Source organism: Myxocyprinus asiaticus, chromosome 10, assembly GCF_019703515.2.
Source record: "Myxocyprinus asiaticus isolate MX2 ecotype Aquarium Trade chromosome 10, UBuf_Myxa_2, whole genome shotgun sequence".
Taxonomy (NCBI): domain Eukaryota; kingdom Metazoa; phylum Chordata; class Actinopteri; order Cypriniformes; family Catostomidae; genus Myxocyprinus; species Myxocyprinus asiaticus.
In genome coordinates this window covers 16689184-16712588 of record NC_059353.1, presented here as the reverse complement: position 1 = coordinate 16712588, position 23405 = coordinate 16689184, and the positions used below count along the sequence as shown (strand labels likewise).

The following is a 23405-nucleotide window of genomic DNA, read 5'->3' as shown; positions in this document are numbered from 1 at the left end:
TGTTAAAAATTTAAACTGAATCTCAATTCAACAAATTAGTATACAATATTTTAGAATATATAAATATTAAATTAGTTACATGTGTGATATAAATGAGACATGTGTGGCTTCCTTCTCTAGCACATCCCGGAGCGCGCGCCCTCACAGCTCTCCCCTCATAGACGCACACTGCACTCTTCCATCGCCCTTCAACGGGATCTCGCCTGCTCTCTGTTCCATCTGTAACTCTCACTGAAACTTTATCTGAGCAGCTTTCAGAGACTATCAAGCACCTCAGGTCAGATATCTCCTCCAGATGGCCACTATCTCACAAGCAAATGAAAGCTCCCAATAGCGCTCTTGTCACGAGACAAACACGCTCAAACATTTTGATACAACTCGCTGCGTGGCCACTACATGGTCTGAAATTAAGGGAAGCTTGTGGCAAAAATGGCATTAAAAATCATAACAATGTGCCTGAAATTTAAAATGTGGGGGCAAAAAATGCCCTAGTAATGAATTCTTCTGTTTTTTATTTGTAACCTATGATATAGTTGATGAATTGTAATTTTAGGGTAAGATGTAATACATTCTTAGACTTAAGAATTTGTATTAATAAACTGATTAAATTGACATTTATACATAAATGGATAAGACACAGTTTATGTCAGTTTATTGTTTAAATTGTAGAAAAACTTATGCCCTCATAAATATGGCCCTGAAAATCAAATACAGGGGGCAAGTATTGACTCTAAATGTAAAGGTTTATTTCTGACTCTGGATCACAACTGAAATAAAGTGATTTAAACTTATTAAGCCGTTATTTTCTATAGGATAAAATAGTGCCATTTTGCTGGTATCATTATTTAGCTGGGGACTTGGTGTACAGAAAACCTTTAAATTGAAGTCATCTATTTGTTTGCTTTTTTCTTTGAAACTGAATGTAGTCAGATGATGTTACTTTAATGTTGTTATATTTGGATTAGTTTACTGATTCAGGGTCCTCACGGTCATGGAAAACATGGAAATATCAGGGAATTTTTAAATTGTTATTTCCTGGAAAAGTAATACAAATTATATATATCTAAGAAAAAAAAAATCAAAGACTTTTTACAGTGAAATATGGAATACTTTTCTAGCCATGTTCAGCTCTGAAATATTTTATTGGCATATTGTACTCTTGTACTGTTATTGTATTCCAAGTAGACTGTATGTACAGTACATGTATATAATTTGTTTTCTTTCAAGTTACTTTTGGTGCAATAAAAATCTTAAGTAGTTTGTCTTTCTTTTTCTTGCTTCAGACACATTAGGGGAAGTATTAAAAAAATACTGTAAAAGCATTTAAAAAATGCAGAATTGAATCGTTAATCTAACCGAATTTCATTGTGAATCGAATCGAACTGAATCTTTTGAATTAGCAAAAATCATTTTGGAATCAAACCAAAAACCTGTGAATCGTGAATTGAATCAATTCACTTTCAACCCAAAGATTCACACCCCTACTAAATCCGCTTCTGTGTTTATTATGCCCAGGACATACTATGTCGCCGCTTAATGAATAAGTGTGCACTGCTCCACATAGTCAGTTTCTGTGCTAGGATGTGCAGTTGATTTGAGTGTGTCAACTGCACAAAAGTGGGGAAAAAACATTAGTTAAGTTTCAAGAAGTGGAAAAATGGATACTGCGTTAATTGTGTTAATGTTTTTACACGTTAAACAGTCAACTATCATTCGCAGAAATGAACGCATTAAATTTCCCAGCTCTAGTTTAAATACTTTGTTCTTTCTTAAGCATATATGCACAGACAATTATAAGTAAGCCATTTGTGGGTTGATTCCCCTGAAAACTGCAGACACTGTGTCTCTGTGGCTCTATAAAGCATTGCTTTGTTTCAACATCCAGACACAGAAACATTGGGTCAACCAATGGTGTGAGTTTATGTTGGGACTATTTAATTAGCTGACCAATAGAAGATGGGCGAGTGCTTGGGAAACCTGTTTGAAAACTGAAAACTGTTTGTGGGTGCAGAAATGACACACAACAAGTCATTTTACGAAGGTATAGTGGCTTTACAAGAGGTTTTGCAAATTTATTATTTTAATTGTTCACTAAGCACACTGCAGCAGTTTAAAAGCTCTTATGCTGTTGCATCTTTCTGTCTGAAATACCATAATGAACCAGTCTGCTTTGAGGATTGTTATTACCAAATACATTGGATGATTGGTTATGACGTATTTTAAATTTGGTGTCATTGCACTCAATGTAAATGCCTGACGAAGGTTGTGTGACTGAAACATTGTAATAAAAGTTTTGTAATATTCCTTGCAAGCTAAGGTTGTGTGCAGGGTTTTTCCTTTGTTTGACTTTACTACAGTATACTGTATGTCCTACGCACCTACCAATTTTTCAGGTGTGCTAGGTTAGTTGTTCATTGTTTGTATTACCAAATACAGAATTCTTACCATTGTTAAAGTGCTGTCAGAGCCTGAGTTGACCAGCGGGCTCTGGTTAATGGGAGGTAGGTGGAAGATGGTGGAGCTGGAATCCGTTTCTGTGTTCAATCTCCTTACAAAAGTTTCACCTCCACAATGTCTCACTAAAGCAAACACAGTTAGCAAAATATACATCATGTCCATGACTTCTTGTTTGTATATGGATATCAGACCTGGATTTAACACTGGTGCCAGATTTTGAACTGTCAGTGTTGACTCTCAGAGGATATGGATGTAGTTCTTGTCTTGGTGTACAAGTTTAGCTGTTTAGTTCTTGTAGCTCAACTGGTAGAGCATGGCACTAGTAATGCCAAGGTCATGGGTTCAGTTCCCATGGAACACATACTGATAAAATGTATAGCTTTAATGCACTGTAAGTCACTTTGGATAAAAGTGTATGCCGAAGACTAAATGTAATATTTTGGTAGAATAAATAGTCTTACTCTGGCGGAATCCCTCCATGTATCCACCGTAGTAGTTGATCCGTGAGAGTGGGCTGTTTTGCAAAGAGGGGTCCACATACACTGACCTCAGAGTGCATGTCTCTCCAACACCATTTCCACTCTTTATCAGACTACGTTTTCCACGACCATTTAGATCCTTGTTATGGTCAAACAAATGTGAGAGAATCTTGTGTTTGTCAAAGCAAAGTAAGGCAAAGCTATGTTATGGCGTCTTAGTTTGGAAAAAACTAACACTGAAACTTCAACTGCAGTCAGTGGCTATCATATGAATGTTTGATCAAAATCATATGTATAGTACTTTGCATTAACAGATCTATTCCTGGTACTTCATTCTGAAGCTACAAAAATGTAATTCTTCACATAAACAATAGTATATTATATCATAGACAAAAATGATGTTATCATTGAAATCAGATCAGACACAGTTAAAAGTCAGATGTTTACTATTAAGTAGACCTTTCCAAAAATCTGATCCACGGAAAAGCCTCAGTACCAATTACATGGTTAGAGACATAGAGAGGGATGCTACGTCACTGTCGGAAAAGAAAAGATCTGAATGAATGGAACTGAGAGGAAATGGAGACATTATTCAGAGATGCAGAGTTATTGGACCCACTGTTTGATCTTCAGTCTGATCTGTAGGGTCTGCTTGAGCAGGCTCTATCTCAGGGATGGGACTCATCTGAGGTCTGCATGTGTCAACCTCTATCCTGAGACTCAGTTTTTTCTTCTCCTTTAGCTTCTGTTGGTCTTTGTAATATTTTGTCTTAAAGGGCATTTGTTCATCTGGAATCAAGGTCGTTATAGACATTATGTAAAAAAAAACAACAACAAAAAACATTAACCTATTCTACATATCGAATTCTATTTCACACTAAACACAAGCTCCTCATAAAAGAAGCTTTCTCTAAATTCTAGATGTAAAATGATTTACATTAAACAGCACAGTTGGAATGGTTTACATTTTAGTAACAAGTTTTTCTTTACTTTTGGCTTCGGGACAAGTTAAAATCCAGACATAATTCTTTCATTCCTTTTTTTTTCTTTTTTTTTGGGGATTTTTTCCCCTTTTCTCCCCAATTTGGAATGCCCAATTCCCAATGCGCTCTAAATCCTCGAGGTGGCTTAGTGACTTGCCTCAGTCCAGGCGGCGGAGGACAAATCTCAGTTGCCTCCACGTTTGAGACCGTCAATCTGCGCATCTTATCACGTGGCTTGTTGAGCTTGTTACTGCGGAGACCTAGCGCGTGTGGAGGCTTCACACTATTCTCCGTGACATCCAAGCACAACTCACCACGTGCCCCACCGAGAGCGAGAACCACATTATAGCGACCACGAAGAGGTTAACCCAACGTGACTCTACCCACCCTAGCAACCGGACCAACTGGTTGCTTAGGAAGCCTGACTGGAGTCACTAAGCACGCCCTGGATTCGAAAATTCTTTCATTCCTTACATAAATAGAGTGCATTCAGAGGCAAATATCTGATATACTTATCTCAAAGACGTAAACATTTACCATCTGAATGGACCCTGCTCTACTTTAACCAAACATTGGCTCAAACAAAATAATAGCTGATGAACCATTTGCACAGTACACAGGATGTTGCTGATCTAAACAAAGATTGTATTTGAATAGCCAACATTTATCTGATCGTTAGTATCATTTGTTTTAGATTTCGTTAACTGCACCTTGTGTCAGATGAGCAGCTTTCTCCTGGCTTTTTATATATCCTAAACCTTCAGTTATTGGGGGTAGAGGGCCCAGGGGTGCCCTGTTTGGCCGAGGTGAACAGAGGAATCGTGGCTGGTATCTGACCTGTCCACCTATCTCTGCTGAAAAAGATTGAGATATGATTCTATGATAGATATTTAATGTATGTAAAAAGAGATACAAAGAAATTCCCTAGACAAAACCTAAAAGGAACAGTTCACACTTATGTTGTCTCTAACTCATATAACTGTCTTTCTTCCACAGAACACAAACAAAATGTTTTGATAGAGATTTGATGTGAAGAAAAAAATGTAACTCCTTCACTATAAATCTTGACATTGCAGTCTCTAGGCACGATCATGATTTCAAGCTTGATTACACTTCCTAGTGCTTGATGCATGCATCAAGCGCTAGGAAGTGTAATCGAGCTTAAAGTCTTAACATTTTGGTCTGTTCTCACCCAAAACTGATCGGATTTCTTCAGAAGACATGGATTAAACCACTCAAGTTGTATGGATTACCTTTATGTCGTTTTGGGAGCTTGAAAGTTTAGATCCCATAAACTTGCATTATATGGATATATTCACATCATATCTCCATTAATATATCTTTGTTTGCGTTACGCAGAAGAAAGAAAGTCATGCGAGTTTGAAATGGCATAAGGTTGAGTAAATAATTTGATAATTATCATTTTGGGTTAATTATTCCTTTAAAATTAGTCTTCTTTAAATCTGTAACATGAACTATAATGTAACACAATCAATCTGTCTGTAAATTGTAAATCTCAGGAATCTGTCAAATAAACCATCAAATGTTAACCTTTTTGCCAGATCAGATTAAGGTTCATCCTCACCTTTAACCTGACTTGAATTATAGGGCTTCTCTGCAGTTCTCTGATGCAGGTGGATGTGCTTGGAGGCATGCTTAGGATCTGGTAAAAATGGGTGTGTTACACCAGCAAGAGATCCAACTTTTGACTATAGTAGAAACAAAGAATCAGATGTAAAGAGCACTTGTGTTTGATTTTCACATCTTCATGATTTCTCAGGCTTCTCCAAACATGGAAATGTTCCACATTACCTATCTTTACCTATCTTATTTGTAACCACTGAAACATGATGTTCACTTATTTACATGGTGATTTGTCTTTTTTTAGTGTGATGGATTTTTTCACGTGGTCTTCTCTTTGTATTAAATGTCAGCAGAGAATGCAAAAGTGAATGCAGAGCTCTAAGTCGTACAGGAATTCATTTGGATGCAATACCTTGAAATACTTTCAAAAGAATATAAAAGATAACCAAAATGTTTTGATCTCCCGGGTTGAACATTTAACAATAATAAAGAGAAACCAGGTTCCAGACTTTCAACAGAGTTTAGCAGAGGCTTCAACACTTTAAAATCAGTTACCTTAAAACCCTTTAGAGGAGGAAAAAAAAAAAGATGTTGCACTGACCTACATTAGCAATTCTCTGTTCACATAACATAGTTTTTTGTTTGTTTAACTTACAAACACTATTTGTCCTAGATTATCTCTGTTCATGAAATCATCATTAAATATTATTTTGTGGTTGTGTGTTGTTATGTCTATAATTATGAGCATTATTCATTCAAATTCAGTGGTGAGGATGACTGTGTTACCTTACAAAACCAAAACGCAGTAAGAAAAATGTCTCCAAAGTTTTTTGATTGTCCAGTCAAATGTGGATTATCAAATGTATTTATTAAATAAATTATAAAATCTCTGTTATCTCTGAATCTGAGAATAGTTGAGCCAAACCTGTCTGTCACAGGACAGATCATAGTCTAATGCTGCAAGACGGATTTTCAGAAGTGCAATGGAGTGCAACTTGAAGTCGGATTTCCAACTTGGAAACTCGTGCGGAAATTTTCAACTCCGATTTCGCCGAGATGCAGGTGCATGACATCACACAAAGAGATGTACAAAGTAAGTGATAAACATTCACTTTTACTTAACAATATCGATAGATCCTACATTACATGATATTAAAGCTTGTTTAACAAACGTTTGCAGAGACAGGTGTTCAAAACATGGTAAATTATAATCTCTTTTGGTAATCGTACACCTGTAGCACAAATGCTAGCGCTGCAGCATTGTTTATCAATTGGGTTGCAAGGAGACATCTCTGGTGACAGTCAAACCCCTGCTAAGCTAACGGGAGCATTGCAGTTTTGTTTCCTTTCACATCATCTTCCAAGCATCAGGCAATAGAATGCCTTTATGGTCGGAGATCGGCGATATCAAGTAGGAACACCCCACATCCGACTTTGAATAGAACACAGCATAAAGGCCAAAGTATACTTCGGTTTTCCACATGCCGCTACATCTCACGCACGGTGCTCGTGACATGAATTTCGTCATCAACACAGTCTGCACAGGCTGTCTGCATGCAGGCTAGTTTTTCTAGACATGCAGACAGAAATGCTGCATTGCAGACGAAGTCGGATGTGGGAATATCTGAGTTGAAATTTCCCACTTCCGACCTCAGTGCATTCCAGACAATCACACGACATGGTCACATGAACCCTTACAAAAATCGAGAGGCCACTGATTATCTTCACATGCAGATGATTTTTGCGGCAAACTACTCAAAATTTGTTTTTATGCTTCACAAAACCCAGCTCTGGTTTATGCTTGGAGGTCGCGCCATCTTGGAAATGATGTCAAATGATGCTACTGGCTGAAGTTGGGGTTGATCGATCTACCTCGGGTTCACAAGTCGGATGTCCGACTTCATGCGGCATTCCAGTCATAGTTTTCATGTTGGAGGTGGGAAAATCCCGAGTTAAGAGCTGTCTGGAATGCAGCATAAGTATCGGTGCATCTACATATGCACCTAGTGTTGACTGTACTAAAAGGGTATCACAAAATAGTGCACATGCATCGAATGCATCCGTATGGGCTCGCGATCAAAAGAGTATGCTTTGAAAGGCTGATCACTCAACAATGTGTGAAACGGAATGGCACGCAGAAAAAAAGTATACACTAAAGGTTCGGTCACACTAGACTTTGCGCTCCATTCGCTCCCATTCAAATGCATGTGAACGTGAGAGAATGCAAGCTCATGCGAAGAACACATGTTTCAAAACAGTGTGTTTTTATTTTTGCAGAAAAGTAAGTTGATGGTATTTTAATTACATTGGAATAAAGAATTTTTTGGATATTTGTGATTTATTATTTATAAAAACTAGAAGCTATCAAATGTGACATCTATCCAGTGTCCAAAATAATTCTGCATGCTCAAAGGCTAGTGTGACTGTGGCTTTATTTTAAGAGACCCGATTCTGGTCAATACTCAATTTTGACAATGTGTAGTTACTGCGGTTTGCCTTTGTTGGGCAGTATGGTGGCCTTTTTGAGTTCTCTGTCCCTGTAGCACACCTGTGCTTTTTTACATTCAGCTGTAGTTAGAACGTGACAGATTGGGCTTACACACAGGCCACCCACACTGAAGAACCGTCTCTCTGGAATCTCTCCAAATGCCTGTCCAAACCCTCATCTCTATGAAGTAAACACGCTGATTACTGCATTCAGCTCTCATCATCTGGATCATTCCCCTTCTGCCCTGAGAGGGTGCCATTTCGGTCACATACTGCAGCAATTTTTCAGTATCATTGTCGTTGCCTCTTTCCTGCTGATCACAGAGTATTTGGGCAGTTTCTCTTCTGCTTGTTATTGCGGGTTTATGTTTGGATGATGGAAGCTGGTCTCGAGATTTGAAAAAGGAAGCCACCATGGAGTTCACTTTTTCATTAAAGACGCACACCTGATTTGTTCATGGGTTCCTTTGATCTCATTTTGCATCAACAGATGATTTTTTTGCCACAGAAAGAGGACAGATTCATGTACATACAATGAAGGAACAGTCGAGGGCTGTGGCGCATTAACAGTTTGTGGTGGACCGGAATTGGATAGGTTATGGACTGTGCTTATGTGAAATCCCTCAGGACACCTTTATTAAGATTTGCAGCTCACATCTCACGGAGGTCAAACGGAACATTATAGGTAAATTGCAAGTTTGATTGACCTGGAATGTGTGGAAATTGGAGACACCTTGAGGACTGACCACATATGTGTGGTGCATACTGACTGCAGCCTTATCTACCCAGCCCAGGTGCAGCTAAACCTCTCAGTATAGCCCGAGTGAAAGATTATGGAATGAAATGTAAAATGAATATACCACACTTCACCTACTCAACTTCGGGATGAGGTTACCTCTCAGGCCAGGAGAGTAGTGGTACTGCAATCAGGGCTTGTAAACTAATACTGCCACCAAATCTGTCACCCTGACCTGAACCTGAGTTTCAACTTTAGGTGGGCAGTAAAATTCAAGAAGATTTACTGTGGCCTCTCAAGTTTATGTCCCACCTCTGTTGCTCTATAGCAATCAGGAGGCAACTTCAGGCAGGACTGAACAATGGTTCATTTATAATAGATCTAGGCCTCCTAACTGAAGAAACTGGACAGATAAGGGACTGTTTCATGCAGTACGTTTTTATTTTTGAGACTCCTGCGCTCTGCTCCATCCAGCTGTCTTTGCTACCTGTACAGCTGGAGCTGTGCTTACAGCTCCCTGCTGACTTATTACAGAATTTATGTTACATTTTTTTTAACACATTATTTGTTAAAATATAATTAATGGCAATGAATTAATGTGTTAAATCGACCGGCTTACTAAAAATACAATTCACTTTTAACATTTCACCTCAACAACACTTCCAACTTAGGCCACTTGGGGCAGTGGTGTCAAATTTCAATAAGCACAGACCGATTTCAGCAGCATAACTTTCAACCTCCTCTCACTGAATTCACAGTGTAATTAGTCTGATTTTGCAGTTGTTTTAATAGAACCTACTCAATTTATCTGCAGCACATACTGTATATACCTGCTTTTTTCCATAAGCCAAAATAGCTCCGGTTAGGTCCTGCAGTGTGTGCAGCTGATTCTCCAATTCCTGTTTAGGGCAGCTAGGAGCCTTTCTTTTCCTGTTAACCTGGCCAGATTGGTATGACAGGGCGAGATCCTCTGAATAAAGAATAAGAGGCCCTCTCCGTGTACTGTAGGTCTTAGGGGGCACTGGCTCCATTCCTCCAAGAAATCGACCACTGCTGGTAAGACGAAGCAGTGGTGGCTGGGTTTTCCAGTTAAAATAATCCTAGTGGAGAAATATTTCCATTGAGTGTTCTAGAGCAGTCACATACATTTAAACTTTAACTTTCACTGAATAAAACATATATAGAATAATACAATAATAATTTACTCTACCTCTGGTTCAAAGCAGACCTCCAGTCTTTCATAATGACCATCTTCATCTGGCACAACTTGGCCATATCCACGACTCAGCAAAGACAGAACAAAATCTTTCATTGTGTTTTTGATAATGTGCTTTTGAATGAATACTGAAAAAAAAAAAAAAAAAAAAAGATCAAATAAATACTTTAAAATAAAGATTATCCTATCATGATCATGGTATTATTATCATTTTTCAACAAGTTTGAAATGTCTGATCAACAATTTTTTTTTCAAATCATTCTCGTTTTTTCAACAACAACAAAAAAAGGATAATTTCCCAAGGCCTACATTAAAAGCCTTCTTAATCAGAGTAGCATTCTCTACTTGTTGATATTTTGTAAGCATTGTAATTTTTTCTTGCAAAGACATTTTTATTCTGTAATATTGATATTCTATAAAACAACCGTAATATTGCTAAAATAATATATGATTAAAAAAGTAGTCAAACCTTTTTGTAACTGAGTCAGTAATTTGCACAGTTGTTCAACATACTTGTTTGTTCACTCTTGTTCTCCTACCTCAGTTTCTGCCCCAGCACCTCTCTCCTCAGAGACCATTTCTAGAATTCAGAATGCATTTGAGAGTTCTTCGGCATCCCCACCTGATACTTTTACACTACTACAAAACAATGCCGGGCCATGTTACGAATGTTTCTGTTTGCTGAGCTTTGCTGTTGCTAGGCTCTCTGCAGATCCTCAGCAGGGCACTGTTTTTCTGTTGCCTTGGTTGCAACCAAGAAATTACCCCCCTCTTTTCAAGCCAGAAATTCTGTCTACCTTGGCCATACCCATCCCGAAATATAAACAAAAGGAAGATGAGTTCTCATAGCTCTAAATGACCTGGATTGGTTTTTCCGTGATATGACCTAAACAAGCCTCAACTTCACTGCACTTCCTGTCATAAGCTCAGGATGTCACACCCCTAATTAGTGTTTTTGACAGTCCATGCCACACGAAATAGACTCATCCTACCTTCACACAAACCACTGCATGATATCAAATAGACTCAGTGTAACTGAGGAGCAGGGGAGATTGTTCAAGTAAGGAGTTACAAATAAAAGATCTGCAAGATGTCCTAAAGGGGACTTTAGTGCCTAAAATAACGTGACAGTTTTTGGCCATAAAAACAACCCATCTCCTTGTGCCTTGTATAACACTGTGAATAATTTTATTACTCTGTGAGATCATACTTTCTGACCATGAACAGAACCCTTGGCCTACCTGCTGGGCTTTTTAGGCTGAAGGGGACAAAATATTAGGGTATCAAACATTGACCTGCCTACACTCTTTCTGAGCTGAGCTTTTGCTTTCCTCTAAACTTTCTGGTCTGAAATTAGTAGGGTAGACTGAGTACACTTGTAACACTTTTTGCTGAACTGCACAAATATTGGCCAGAATAAACATGCCATTTTTTCCACACAAGATGCCTTTATCTTTATACCATTAAAATAAATGTCAAAAACCTGCATACATTGTTCCTATTTTCCACAATTTAAAAGCGTGAAGACAGTGGACACTTTAACTGTCCCCACGCCCCCATGGTACTATTGTAACATTACCCCAGGATTACCCATTTATAATGTCCTAAATAAGGCATTTGGTCTAACTTAAGTGAAATATACTGACACATATTATGCTCTGTGATTGTTTACAACATTTTCTAATGCTTTCATATGTATATATTCAAATTAATAAAATATAATGTTCTATCTATCATTTATCTATCTGTCTGTCTATAATGTATTTATGTCTATCTGGCTTTCTACCAGTTATTTAATTTGTCCATTTGTCTTGCTTACTTATCTAAGCTTTCTGACAGAATAAAAGCATAGAAAAAACTCTAGAAGGAGCATTTTCTGTCATGTTTCTTAGGCTGTGGGTACAGTTGTCCCCCACTGATTACCTTGCATGTTTGCCTGATTTTATCAGTGACCTTGTATCCTAGCATGTCCCAAAATAATTAATTTTAAGTAGACAAATCAATAATTACAACAAGCAAAGTTTCCTTTCATGATCAGTAAGGATTAATGATTTATTCACAAAAAAATAAAAATAAATAAATAATAAAAAAAATCAAATTTCCCACAGCGAGAGTATGCTAATGTAAATGTGCACACTGAAAATGACAGCTCAAAATTGCATGAAGGGAAATATTCCCAGTGTTCTAACTGTGATCTTGATTAAAATACACAGCTTTTACTGTAAGATTGTAATTAGTGTTACAGTACGTGATTCATTACCTTTTACACCCAATGATACAGGGTTCAATGTGACCTAGTTTTTGTTATTCATTTTCCTATTCAATATGCACACTGGTATTGTCTATTTTTTTAGAGAAAGAAAAATATTAGAGAGCTCTCAGATAGTGGTAAAATTGTGTATATTAAAGTTGATTTTTCAGCTTACAAAAGAAACATGACGCATCTCATTTGTTCGTGATATTTATTTATTTGTATTTGCAGTTCATTTAAAAGACTATAATGTAAAGCAGCCAAGCAGGCAAGCAATATATCAGTCTGTAATATATCTGTCACCTAAGGGTGGCGCCAAAGCATTGGTCTTAAACTTTTTCTCTGCGAAGCTGCACGAGTTTCTGTGATAAATAAATGTTTTTAGAAATGAAGATATCGATTAGGTAAACAGTTTGCTAAATAGAATCGCTGTCCAAATGTAAAAGAATGATCATTTGGACGCCTCCCATCTTTTTCTTACTTTTGATCATCACTTTTGGAGGTTGTTTCTGATCAAATTCTTTTGCTAATCAAAACTGATCTTGTCTGGCATGTTTTTCGTTGCAGAAAAAAGTCTCTCATAGCACATTAGAAAATAACAAAGTAGGCTACTTGAGCTTATTTGGGGTTTTAGTGTTGCTCATTAATTATTCAAAGTAGTCATTTTGAGGTCTGTATTACTATCTGATGTCGTTTTTTTGTTTTTACAAAAAATAATAGGAATACAACATAAATTGCTACACGTGGTTTACACATGGTGGTGCCTCCTGTTCAGAATGTTTCGTAACACTTTACAATAAACTTTCATTTGTGAACATTAGTTAACAACATTAATTAACATGAACTTACAATGGACAATACTTTTACAGCATTTCTTAATCTTGGTTCATGTTAATTTCAACATATAATAGGCCTAATACACTTATCAAAAGATAACATTAGTTAATGCACTTTGAACTAACAATGAACAATTGTATTTTAATGCACTAACATTAATAAATGCTGTAAGAAATATATTGTTCATTGTTAGTTCATGATACCTAATGCATTAACTAATGTAAACAAATGGAACCTTATTGTAAAGTGTTTCTGATGTTTAATATGAAACTGAATAGCATTCAACACCAGTCAGAACAACAACCATTAATGTGAACTAAATTAAAGTGAGGCAGTTTGTTAAAAATGTAATCATTTTATTCAGCGAAACTGTACAGGTACAAAGGTCTCTTACCAAATTTTAAAAATCAAGTAAAAAACAGCACGATTATTTTCATAAATACATATATTCTTTGAGAAAAGGTGATTATTTACACGTTACATCGTTTAAAGAGAGCTTGCATAAATTCACAGCGGTACACATGCATTTAACTATCCCAGTCCTAATGCGTATTTGACGGTCCGTTTGTTTCAAAGAGATATGCATGATTGTCAACGGAGGGCTGCGAAACTCATACAAGTCCCTGTGGTTTAAAACAAGGGATGGTACATGTATAAGGCAAATTACGTCCAAATCTCAGGTATACAGAACCGTGAACGGCATTCAAGACTGCATGAAATGTATACGTCTACATAGATCACACTGTTACAGAAAACAGTCAAATGTTTATGAGCAGAACCGACGGTTAGATAACACTGTTCATGTGGCTCCGTTTTCATTGTGGAAACACCTAAGGAGCACTGTAGTCAAGTCTCGGACTAAAGCTGCAGGGTCAGATCGTGTCTCCTTCTTCATACCGTTGTCTCGCCTTGATTACTATTACTGAGCCTTTTGTAAAACCTGCGCCAAGACTGCAGGGTTTTCCCAGACCATATCCAAAATCCAGAGGTGATTCCCACGATCATGGTCATCAGATACTTTATCATGAAGACGGTGAAATCCGGAGACATGGGGGCAAAGTTGTTGACTGGGCAAGGTACAGCAAAGCGCTTACACGTCTGCATGTGCCAGGTTTTCTCCCACTGCTCTCGGAAAGCCTGCTCATAGAAATAACAGGCGATCACTATAGTAGCGGGAACCGTGTAGAGCACGCTGAACACGCCGATGCGCACCATCAGCTTCTCCAGCTTCTCCGTCTTGGTGCCGTCGTGCTTCATGATGGTTCTGATGCGGAAAAGTGACACGAACCCGGCCAGGAGAAAAGAGGTGCCGATGAAGAGGTAGACGAAGAGGGGCGCCAGAACGAACCCGCGCAGAGAGTCCACGTTGTAGATGCCAACGTAGCACACCCCGGTGAGGAGGTCACCGTCCACTTGTCCCATGGCGAGAATGGTAATAGTCTTAACTGCTGGCACAGCCCAAGCAGCGAGGTGGAAATACTGAGAGTTGGCCTCTATTGCTTCGTGACCCCACTTCATTCCCGCCGAAAGGAACCACGTAAGGGACAGGATGACCCACCAAATTGAGCTCGCCATGCCGAAGAAGTAGAGGATCATGAAGAGAATAGTGCAGCCCTCTTTCTTCGTGCCCTGGGACACGGTCTTGTAACCATCATCGTTAAACTTGTCAATGCAAACTACTTTGTCTTCAAGGAAAAAACCCGCCGCGTAAGCAACGGCCACCATGAAATAGCAGCCCGAGAGGAAGATGATGGGCCTCTCGGGGTAACGAAACCGCCTCATGTCCACCAAGTATGTGAGCACAGTGAACAGGGTACTAACACAACACAAAATGGACCAAATGCCCACCCAAAGCCGGCCGAATTTGACCTCCTCCTCTCGGAAATACATCAACCCGTTGGGTTTAGTGGGCTCGCATGGCGCACCACAGTCTTTTTCGCCCATGAAGTGGTACTTGAGGTAAGTGGGCACTTTCAGCTGCAGTGGGCATGTGAATTGCTGACTGGGTCTGACCACGCTTGGCCCTAACGTGATCAGTTCGGGTACGTAGGGCGTCGGGTCTGATGTCGGGCTTCCAGCGTCCGACGTGTTCTGTCCCACGCAGATCTCTCCCGCGCCGTGGACGGGGAAATTCTCGCAGCGGAGTCTCTCGGGCCACTGGAAGCCGAACTTGTTCATGAGGGCCTCGCAGCCCTGTCTCGCCCGCTCGCACAAGGAGCGACACGGCGGGATGGCTTGCTCGAGCACCGTGCACACCGGCGCGTACATGGAGCAGAGGAAAAACTTAAGGTCCATCGAGCACTGGACTTTGACGAGAGGGTAGAACTGGTGCACTTCCAGTCCGGCGTCCTCCTGGTTGGTGTGACCCAAAAGGTTAGGCATGATGGTTTGATTGTAGGCAATGTCGGTACACAGAGGGATCGATATGGGCTGGCAGAAGCCGTGTTCGGGAATGGAGATCCCCTTCTCTCCGTGATACTGACCGCAGGACGGCTGCAAGGCCAGGCAAAAAAACAAAAGAAAATAGCTCGTAATCCCACAACAGTGCTGCATTTTGAGGAAAGGAAGGGGAAACTGCCACTTCACCGCGAGAAAAGTTTCTCTCACCAGTCCTTGTGTACTAGCAAAAGCTCCTCGTTTTCGACCCCGTTGCCTTTTTTGTGTCAACACCACGGCACTCGTGGTCCAAAAGCAATCATATTAGGTAAATGAGCTGATATCTGAAGAAAACTTTTGCCAAAATGTCAAAAGTTGACGAAAAGCAGTAAATACATCCAAACTAAATCCACAAGGAGCTCATGTTTTTTCTCTCTCTTCAGGGTTCGCGAGAGAATTTGTTGACCGTTAATTAAAGTTTTCCGTATGGCTCCGGTGTCCACCAAATCCCGCTTGAAAGTGTGTGTGTCTCTGAGAGAATTTGACTTATCCGTGCTGGGCAACTTCTGTCGGATATCTTTAGTTGAATGCGCTTGACTCGCTCGTCCGCCGAATAGATACGCATCTTCTCACTGACTGAAAGGTTTGAGCGCGAGTGAGGCGCACACACCGTCGGTTTCTACACACCCCTCATTCAAATTCACTGCCCTTCGATCTGGGGCGCCTTGAAACCAACAGCGTCTTTGACCAATCACAGGGTTTGTTTTCCTTTGCGTCAAGGGTCTCAGCTATCAAGAAACTTTCCTTCTACACACGGAGTGAAAAAAATCTATAGGCTGTTTTCGAAAAAACAGTTGGCAAAACTTTACTCGTTACTTATACTCAGTGAAAGAAAAATCCCTTCTCAATCCAAATTCTGATTTCGTTATATGAAAGCTTTTAAAAAATGATAACCAAATATTTATAGTCATAATAAATTCAAAATGAGTGTATACTGATTTCCACATCAGAGTTTGGCAACACTGAGAATTGGTTGTTGTTGGTGAAGAGAAGAATTGGTGAAATTGGTTTTCTTGTAACAGTCGCACATAATCTGTTGTCTAAGTGCTAAATCCATGTGGAAAATTACTATCCAATCTGAGCAGAATTTTCTGTGAGCACACAAATCCTTTCGAACCCATATAATGTTTGTTTGTTCATTCCACTCTTTTTCTTAATATACAACCAGTGTTGGATAAGTTACTTAAAAATAGTAATCACTATTTCTCTGAAATATTTCTCCTTCACAATGACTCGTTACGGGGCCATAATTAATCGAATCAAATCAAATCAAATCACTTTATTGTCACACAACCATATACACTAGTGCAATGGTGTGTGAAATTATTGGGTGCAGTTCAGATCAACATAGCAGTCGTGACAGTGATGAGACATATACCAATCTACAATAAACATCAAATTAACACAGCACAATTTAAACATCTGATATACACATAATTACACTCAACAATATACAAATAATAACATACACTGTACAGTATACAATACGCACTATATAGATACACATTAATCAATAAAAAATAAAAATATATAAAAAAGTATATATATATAGTATATATAGAATGTACAGTATTGTACTGTATTGACATTCAGGCTGTCGGTTGATAGTCAGTTGTTAAGAGAGAATATAATATAATAATAATATAATTTATGACAGTCCGGTGTGAGATATAAGAGTAAGAGTAATAAAGTGCAGTGCTGATGTATTTGATCGTGGGAGATCAAGAGTTCAAAAGTCTGATTGCTTGGGGGAAGAAGCTGTCATGGAGTCGGCTGGTGAGGGTCCTGATGCTGCGATACCCCCTACCTGATGGAGGCAGTGAGAACAGCCCATGGCTCGGGTGGCTGGAGTCTCTGATGATCCTCCGAGCTTTTTTCACGCACCGCCTTGTATATATTTCCTGGAGGGAGGGAAGGATTAATAGGATTAATAGCCTATTCAATTAATGTATTCTACATAAATAATATATTAGAAATAAGCAAAACACTATAATGTACTTAAAAGTAATTAAATTAATTGAAAATCAGTAACTAAAATCAGATTACAAGAATTTAAAATGTAATGCATTACACTATTTTTTTACTAAAAAGTAATTCGATTACAGTAACTAATTATTTCGTAATTGGATTACACTCAGCACTGGGTACAACTGGGCTAAAGGCTCACCTTAAGGAAAATTTCCTTTTTTTCTGGCCACAAAGTGTATCAAGATTTAAAAAAATAAAATAAAATTATATATATATATATATATATATATATATATATATATATATATATATATATATATATATATATATATTATATATAGGTAGCCTGGAGAAGTGAGGTATCCAAGCCACATCAGCTACTTACTGGGGTACCTCAGGGATCTATATACACAACATCACTGGGACCCATCATTCAGGCACATGGTTTCTCTTACCACTGCAATGCTGATGACACGCAACTCTACTTGTCTTTCCAGCCCAACGACACCACAGTACCTGCTCAAATTTCTGCCTGCCTGGCAGACATCTCGGCCTGGATGAAGGAACACCACCTGCAACTCAACCCAGCCAAGACTGAACTCCTTGTCTTTCCAGCCAACCCTGTTGTTGAACACAACATCACAGTGCAGCTGGGTGCAACTACAGTAACGCCTTCCAAATCAGTCAGAAATCTAAGGGTAACCATCGACAACAGACTAAATTTCACAGACCACATCTCAAAGACCGCAAGATCATGTAGATTTACACTCTACAATATCAGGAAGATAAGACCCTTCCTCTCTGAACATGCCACAAAACTGCTTTTCCAGTCACTTGTCATAACTAGACTGGACTACTGTAACGCTCTCACTGCAGGCCTCCCTGCATGTGCAATTAGACCCCTCCAAATGATCCAGAATGCAGCAGCACGTCTGGTCTTTAATGAACCAAAGAGAGCACGTTACACCACTCCTTGTCTCTCTCCACTGGCTGCCGGTTGATGCACGTATCAAATTCAAGTCTCTGATGCTGGCATACAGAACAATCACTGGGTCTGCTCCAGCATACCTAAAATCATTTATGCAGAGCTACACGCCCACTAGAAGCCTGCGGTCGGCTAAGGAACGTCGCCTTGTTGTACCAACACAAAGAGGCACCAAAACACTTTCCCGGACTTTCAGCTTCATCATACCACGTTGGTGGAACAACCTTCCCAACTCCATCCGTGAAGCTGACTCACTCTCTGTCTTCAAAAAATGACTAAAACACATCTTTTCCATGAGCACTTAACCAGTCATTAAAAAATAAAATAAAATAAAATTTCCTGTTGCACTTTATTCTGTTTTGAATACTATTATGATGTTAGTGAAACTTTGTAATACAGCACTTTTCATACCACTGTCTCCTTAAGATGATTCGCTTATGTTTTCCTCTTTTGTAAGTCGCTTTGGATAAAAGTGTCTGCCAAATGAATAAATGTAAATGTAAATGTAAATATTTATTAATTAATGATGGAGTAACACAATTAGTTATTAGAAATAAATAGGAAGGCTGTTTTGTTTAAAATTAATTAAAATAATTGTGGCAAGAGGGCCTTTTACCACACCTGGGGTAAAAGGCCCCTAGAGGGGTTATAGTGATATTGTGTAAACGGGGTTGTGAGGGTTACTTTTGAAATGTATTCCACTACAGATTACAGAATACATGCTGTAAAATGTAATATGTAATGTATTCCATTAGATTACTCAAGGTCAGTAACATATTCTAAATACTTTGGATTACTTCTTCAGCACTGGTAGATTTTTTCACTTGTTTTGACTATAAAAACTCTGTCAGTACAGTAAGACAAAATACACATGTTAAAAATACATTCTCTGAAAAACATAAATATCTTATGCAGTGTTGTTTCTAAAACAAGATAATTCAAATTGATCTTGTTTTAAGGATTTTTAGATATTTTTACAGGAAAACTATACAAAAATTATTATCAAGAATAAGATTTTTGCCCTAATATCAAAGGTCTTACTTGAAAAAAGAAATTATGATCCATCGTGAATTTTCTTGATAAAAAAATATGATTGTGCCTGGTAACGTGCATGTAAAATGTCTAGAAATAGCATTTTAGCTTAGTGTAAAGCTGATAATTTACACAAGGTTTATTTCTATTTCTTCTGCTTCAAACTTACTTCAAACTTACTTTAAACTTCTCTGTCTGCTCGTATGAATGTAACACATCATAAGAAAGTGTTTCACCGCTGTTCAAATGCACTTTGGATCGCATTATTTATATGTATAAATATTTTCCATCTGAAAGGACTGAATATTAAATGAAACAAATGACAATAAAATCTCTTCAGTAATCAAAATACTTTTTGAATGTAACTTTATTCTAATTACCAATGATTTAAATTGTAACTGTAGTGGAATTCAGTTACTTATATTTTGTATTTTAAATACGTATTCCTGTTACATGTATTCTGTTACTCCCCAACCCTGCATGTAAATAGGGACAATAGTTATGGAGCAAAATTTGTCAACATAGTCATATACTTCTGAGGGATTAAGATGCTTTTTTGAGTAACAAATTAAGATAATGCTTATTCAAAATAACCACTTCAGAAAAGGGTTAATGTTTCCTGATAATTTAAAACACGTGACATTTCATAACATCTCTGAGTATTCTATTAAACAAATTAATCTCCATTGTAACTGGACCAGTCATTGTGAGCCCACTTTGAACATTTTTCATAACAAATCTATTCCCACCACTTAAGAAAAACAATGTGTTTTTTGGAGGGCCTTTAGCCCCTTCAACAGGGGAGTGTTTTACCCCTTTTTAGCCCCGTTGTACATACTATACATTGCAGTAGCATCTTAGTTTGGCAGTTTTGCAAATGTAACATTAATAGAGGGATTATCATGGTCAGAGTCTGAATGTTCATCAATTGTCACCTTAGCATTACAAAAAATAAAATAGCCGACACACACCCAATGACATACCTCACACCCACTACTCAGGCTGGCGTCGATACTTTACCTGTTTGCAAGCGGTAGATATTTTGTTATATTCATGTGAATTATTTTCACCCAAAGTGGGTGGGCACCATCAACTAAACAATTTTGGACTACTTTAGGGGGAAGAATGCAGAGGATTAAAAGTGTGCATTAAGAGATGATTAAAAGTATGTCCGTGTTAGGAGAATCAGCATTTGAAGAGATTTAGTGAAATAGGCCTGCCACAAGAAATTGGTTTGGAAATTCTGTAAAATGTATTAAGGTCCAGTTTTGAAGAAGAAAATAAATAATTATTTAACCATACATCGTTTCTGTGGTGCCAAAATGCAAAAATTTTACAGCTTGTTACAATTATAAACCAATCAATTAGTAATTATTGGAGACCAGTGATAGCCAGAGCTATTGGCTTATTGAATAACTTATTCTCAATCATGAATAAAAAATCTTCTTCTCTTCTCTGGAGTGTATTTTAAAAATAGATCTGAGCTGTATAGCAGTATGCCTGGTTACTCGATATGTAAATGTGAGGGCTGAGGGAGATGATCTGCTCCATGGACTTCAACATCAATCACATGGAGCCCAAAGCTGCTGCCTCAGAAATTAGTGGCATGGCACGCTTATTCTGATTCTCACTCCGTTGCTCTTCAGTGTCCCGTGTTTGATCATTGAGCATATCCATTCACTCCATCTTCCAAAAGACATGCAACTTAAAACTTAGACTGACATTTATTTCTCTGGCTTACAAGGTCATAGTTGTGAAAAAAAAAAAAAAAAAACTTTTTTTCATACCTTTATGTTGGCATGCTTCTTGTACAATATTTGAAACTGGGACAGAATACATGGTCAGTGTAGGACAGAATACATGGAAATTAAAATATGAAATTATGAAAATGTTATGCAGCTCTGCAAGAGTGATTTATAATGTGCATACTTTGGCTTTTTAATATACTCTGTTAATAGGAGGAACAAAATTAGCTTTTAATGTAGCCTTTGTATAACAATACTGTATAATCGCAATGGGAAAAGATTAGGAGGTGGTATGTTGTTATGGATGGATTGAGAGGTGGCAAAAAACACAATTCTAGAACATTTTGTCACAACTTGATTTCATTGCATTCTATCCATTTAAATTTGTAAAATGGAAGTTAACTTATTCCATTTGAGTTGGGACTACATGAATACTTTTTGTGGTGTTAATGTAACATGAAACTGGGCGGGGATTTCTTATAAGTGTTATTTTTATGTGTTTTTGTGCAAGATGAATATAAAGTGGGATACTTATTAGTGTTTAATGTTTTGTTTTGTTGAGATTTAGAAGAGTTTCTGTTATGTTGGAGTTTTGGGGGTTACCATTACGGTGAAGAGTGGAGCTTGATCTAACGATGAGGACAGATAGATGTCACACATGGGATGCTGTGCTAACCATAGCATAGTTACTAATCTATACTCTGTAGTGCAACCAACCAGCAAGTATTTAGCATGCTAACATTCGCTTTCACTAGATAGGACTTGTAACTCAAATAATGTTCTTTTGTTAGTAAGAAATAAAAGAGAATTATTTGAGTTACATTTGATACACATCTAGTTTTGTTTGGTTTACCCAGTTCAACTAGGTTCTTTCTACACAAAGTGTTTGTGTTGAGATTACATAGTAATTTTAAATTAAGACAACTCATTTCAAAACACATTCTACCACTGTCCAAGATTTAATCAAGTTCAGCCAAAGAGCAATTTTTTTTTAGAGTAGATGATTAGACCACTTTGGTTATTTCATATGATTTTTAGTGGACTTCATTAATATTTGTGGTTTCCCACTAGGCCTTATTAGCTCTCACACAGCTTAGCTTCACATTTTTACACTGCAACTATTGAAGAAAGAGAAAGAGAGACAGAGAAGTAGTAAAGGGAATTCAGGTGGCATGTGGTGGAATAAAACTATATATATATATATATGATGTACTGGGGAAAGCTCTTTGGCCTGCATGATGGGAACTTTCAATATGACAGAGTTCTGCAATGCTTTTTGTAGTGTCTTTATTGACTTCTTGATCTTAATTATTTTAGGGGGTTAATTGAATTTCACTTAATCATCCTGACAAAAAAATCAAACCAAGATGAGAAGTGCTTTTAGTGTGTCAATATTTACTGTCTTTTCTGTGCTTTATAGGCCTGGTTAGAGTTGTGCATGTCTCTACTTTTTTTTTTTAGCGATGACTGACATCTGAGGTCATCACAAATACAACAGTGTGTGTGTGTATAATAATGCTGTGTTTTCTTTTTAATGTGGCTACAGATTCCATAATAACTTAAATACTTCAACCAATAGCAAACATTTTGCAATACTTTAAACAACTTCCCTCATTCAGTGAGAATGTTGATGGTAAAGGAAGGATATCACAATATTTTGCAAAATAATGATACGGTTTCTTTCAACTAGTTTAGTCAGCGAACCAACTTAAATGTAAGTTGTTTTTTTTTTTTTACTCATAGCAAGTGAGGGTTTCAGAGAGGCTGATTTCCCAAGGGAGTCGCTCAGACACACCCACCAGCGTTCACCAGACCCTTGAGACAAAAATTACGAGCCATTGTCACTGAGATTAAAAGACACTGTAATGCCAAATGCTTCAAACATCTCTGACCTGACCCTACCTAAAAATTAGCCTAACTGTATAAGTTTCCAGGAAATTCTGCAAATCAATTTATAGTTTTCCAAGAACATTTCCTCCCCTTGGCGCAATGATTTAATTACTTAGATTGTTGGAGAAAAAGCTAACATGTTTTCCAGATTTAGTAAAAAAAATTTTTACAGCTTGTTCCAAGGATCTATTGATGCTTGCCATATCAAAGCCCCATGATTTAGTACGTTGTGGACATGAGGAAATGTCATTACACCATGCTGTATTGTTTCTCCCAGAGATGTTTTTTATCACTTACATGCAGTCAAATGGTTTTTCAT

The 23405-nt window shown here is 37.9% G+C and overlaps 2 protein-coding genes across 2 annotated transcripts; one reads left to right on the top strand and one right to left on the bottom strand.

The window, feature by feature from the left end:
• Positions 1–13350: 13350 nt before the first annotated feature.
• fzd7a (frizzled class receptor 7a) lies at positions 13351–16030 on the bottom strand. The gene has a single exon (XM_051709339.1). The coding sequence runs from the start codon at positions 15581–15583 to the stop codon at positions 13922–13924; it is 1662 nt and encodes a 553-aa protein (XP_051565299.1). The 5' UTR covers positions 15584–16030; the 3' UTR covers positions 13351–13921.
• LOC127447359 (uncharacterized) lies at positions 14034–19759 on the top strand. Its single transcript, XM_051709176.1, has 3 exons — positions 14034–14106; positions 15135–15403; positions 17932–19759. The coding sequence occupies exons 1-3, from the start codon at positions 14034–14036 to the stop codon at positions 18433–18435; spliced, it is 846 nt and encodes a 281-aa protein (XP_051565136.1). The 3' UTR covers positions 18436–19759.
• Positions 19760–23405: the final 3646 nt, after the last annotated feature.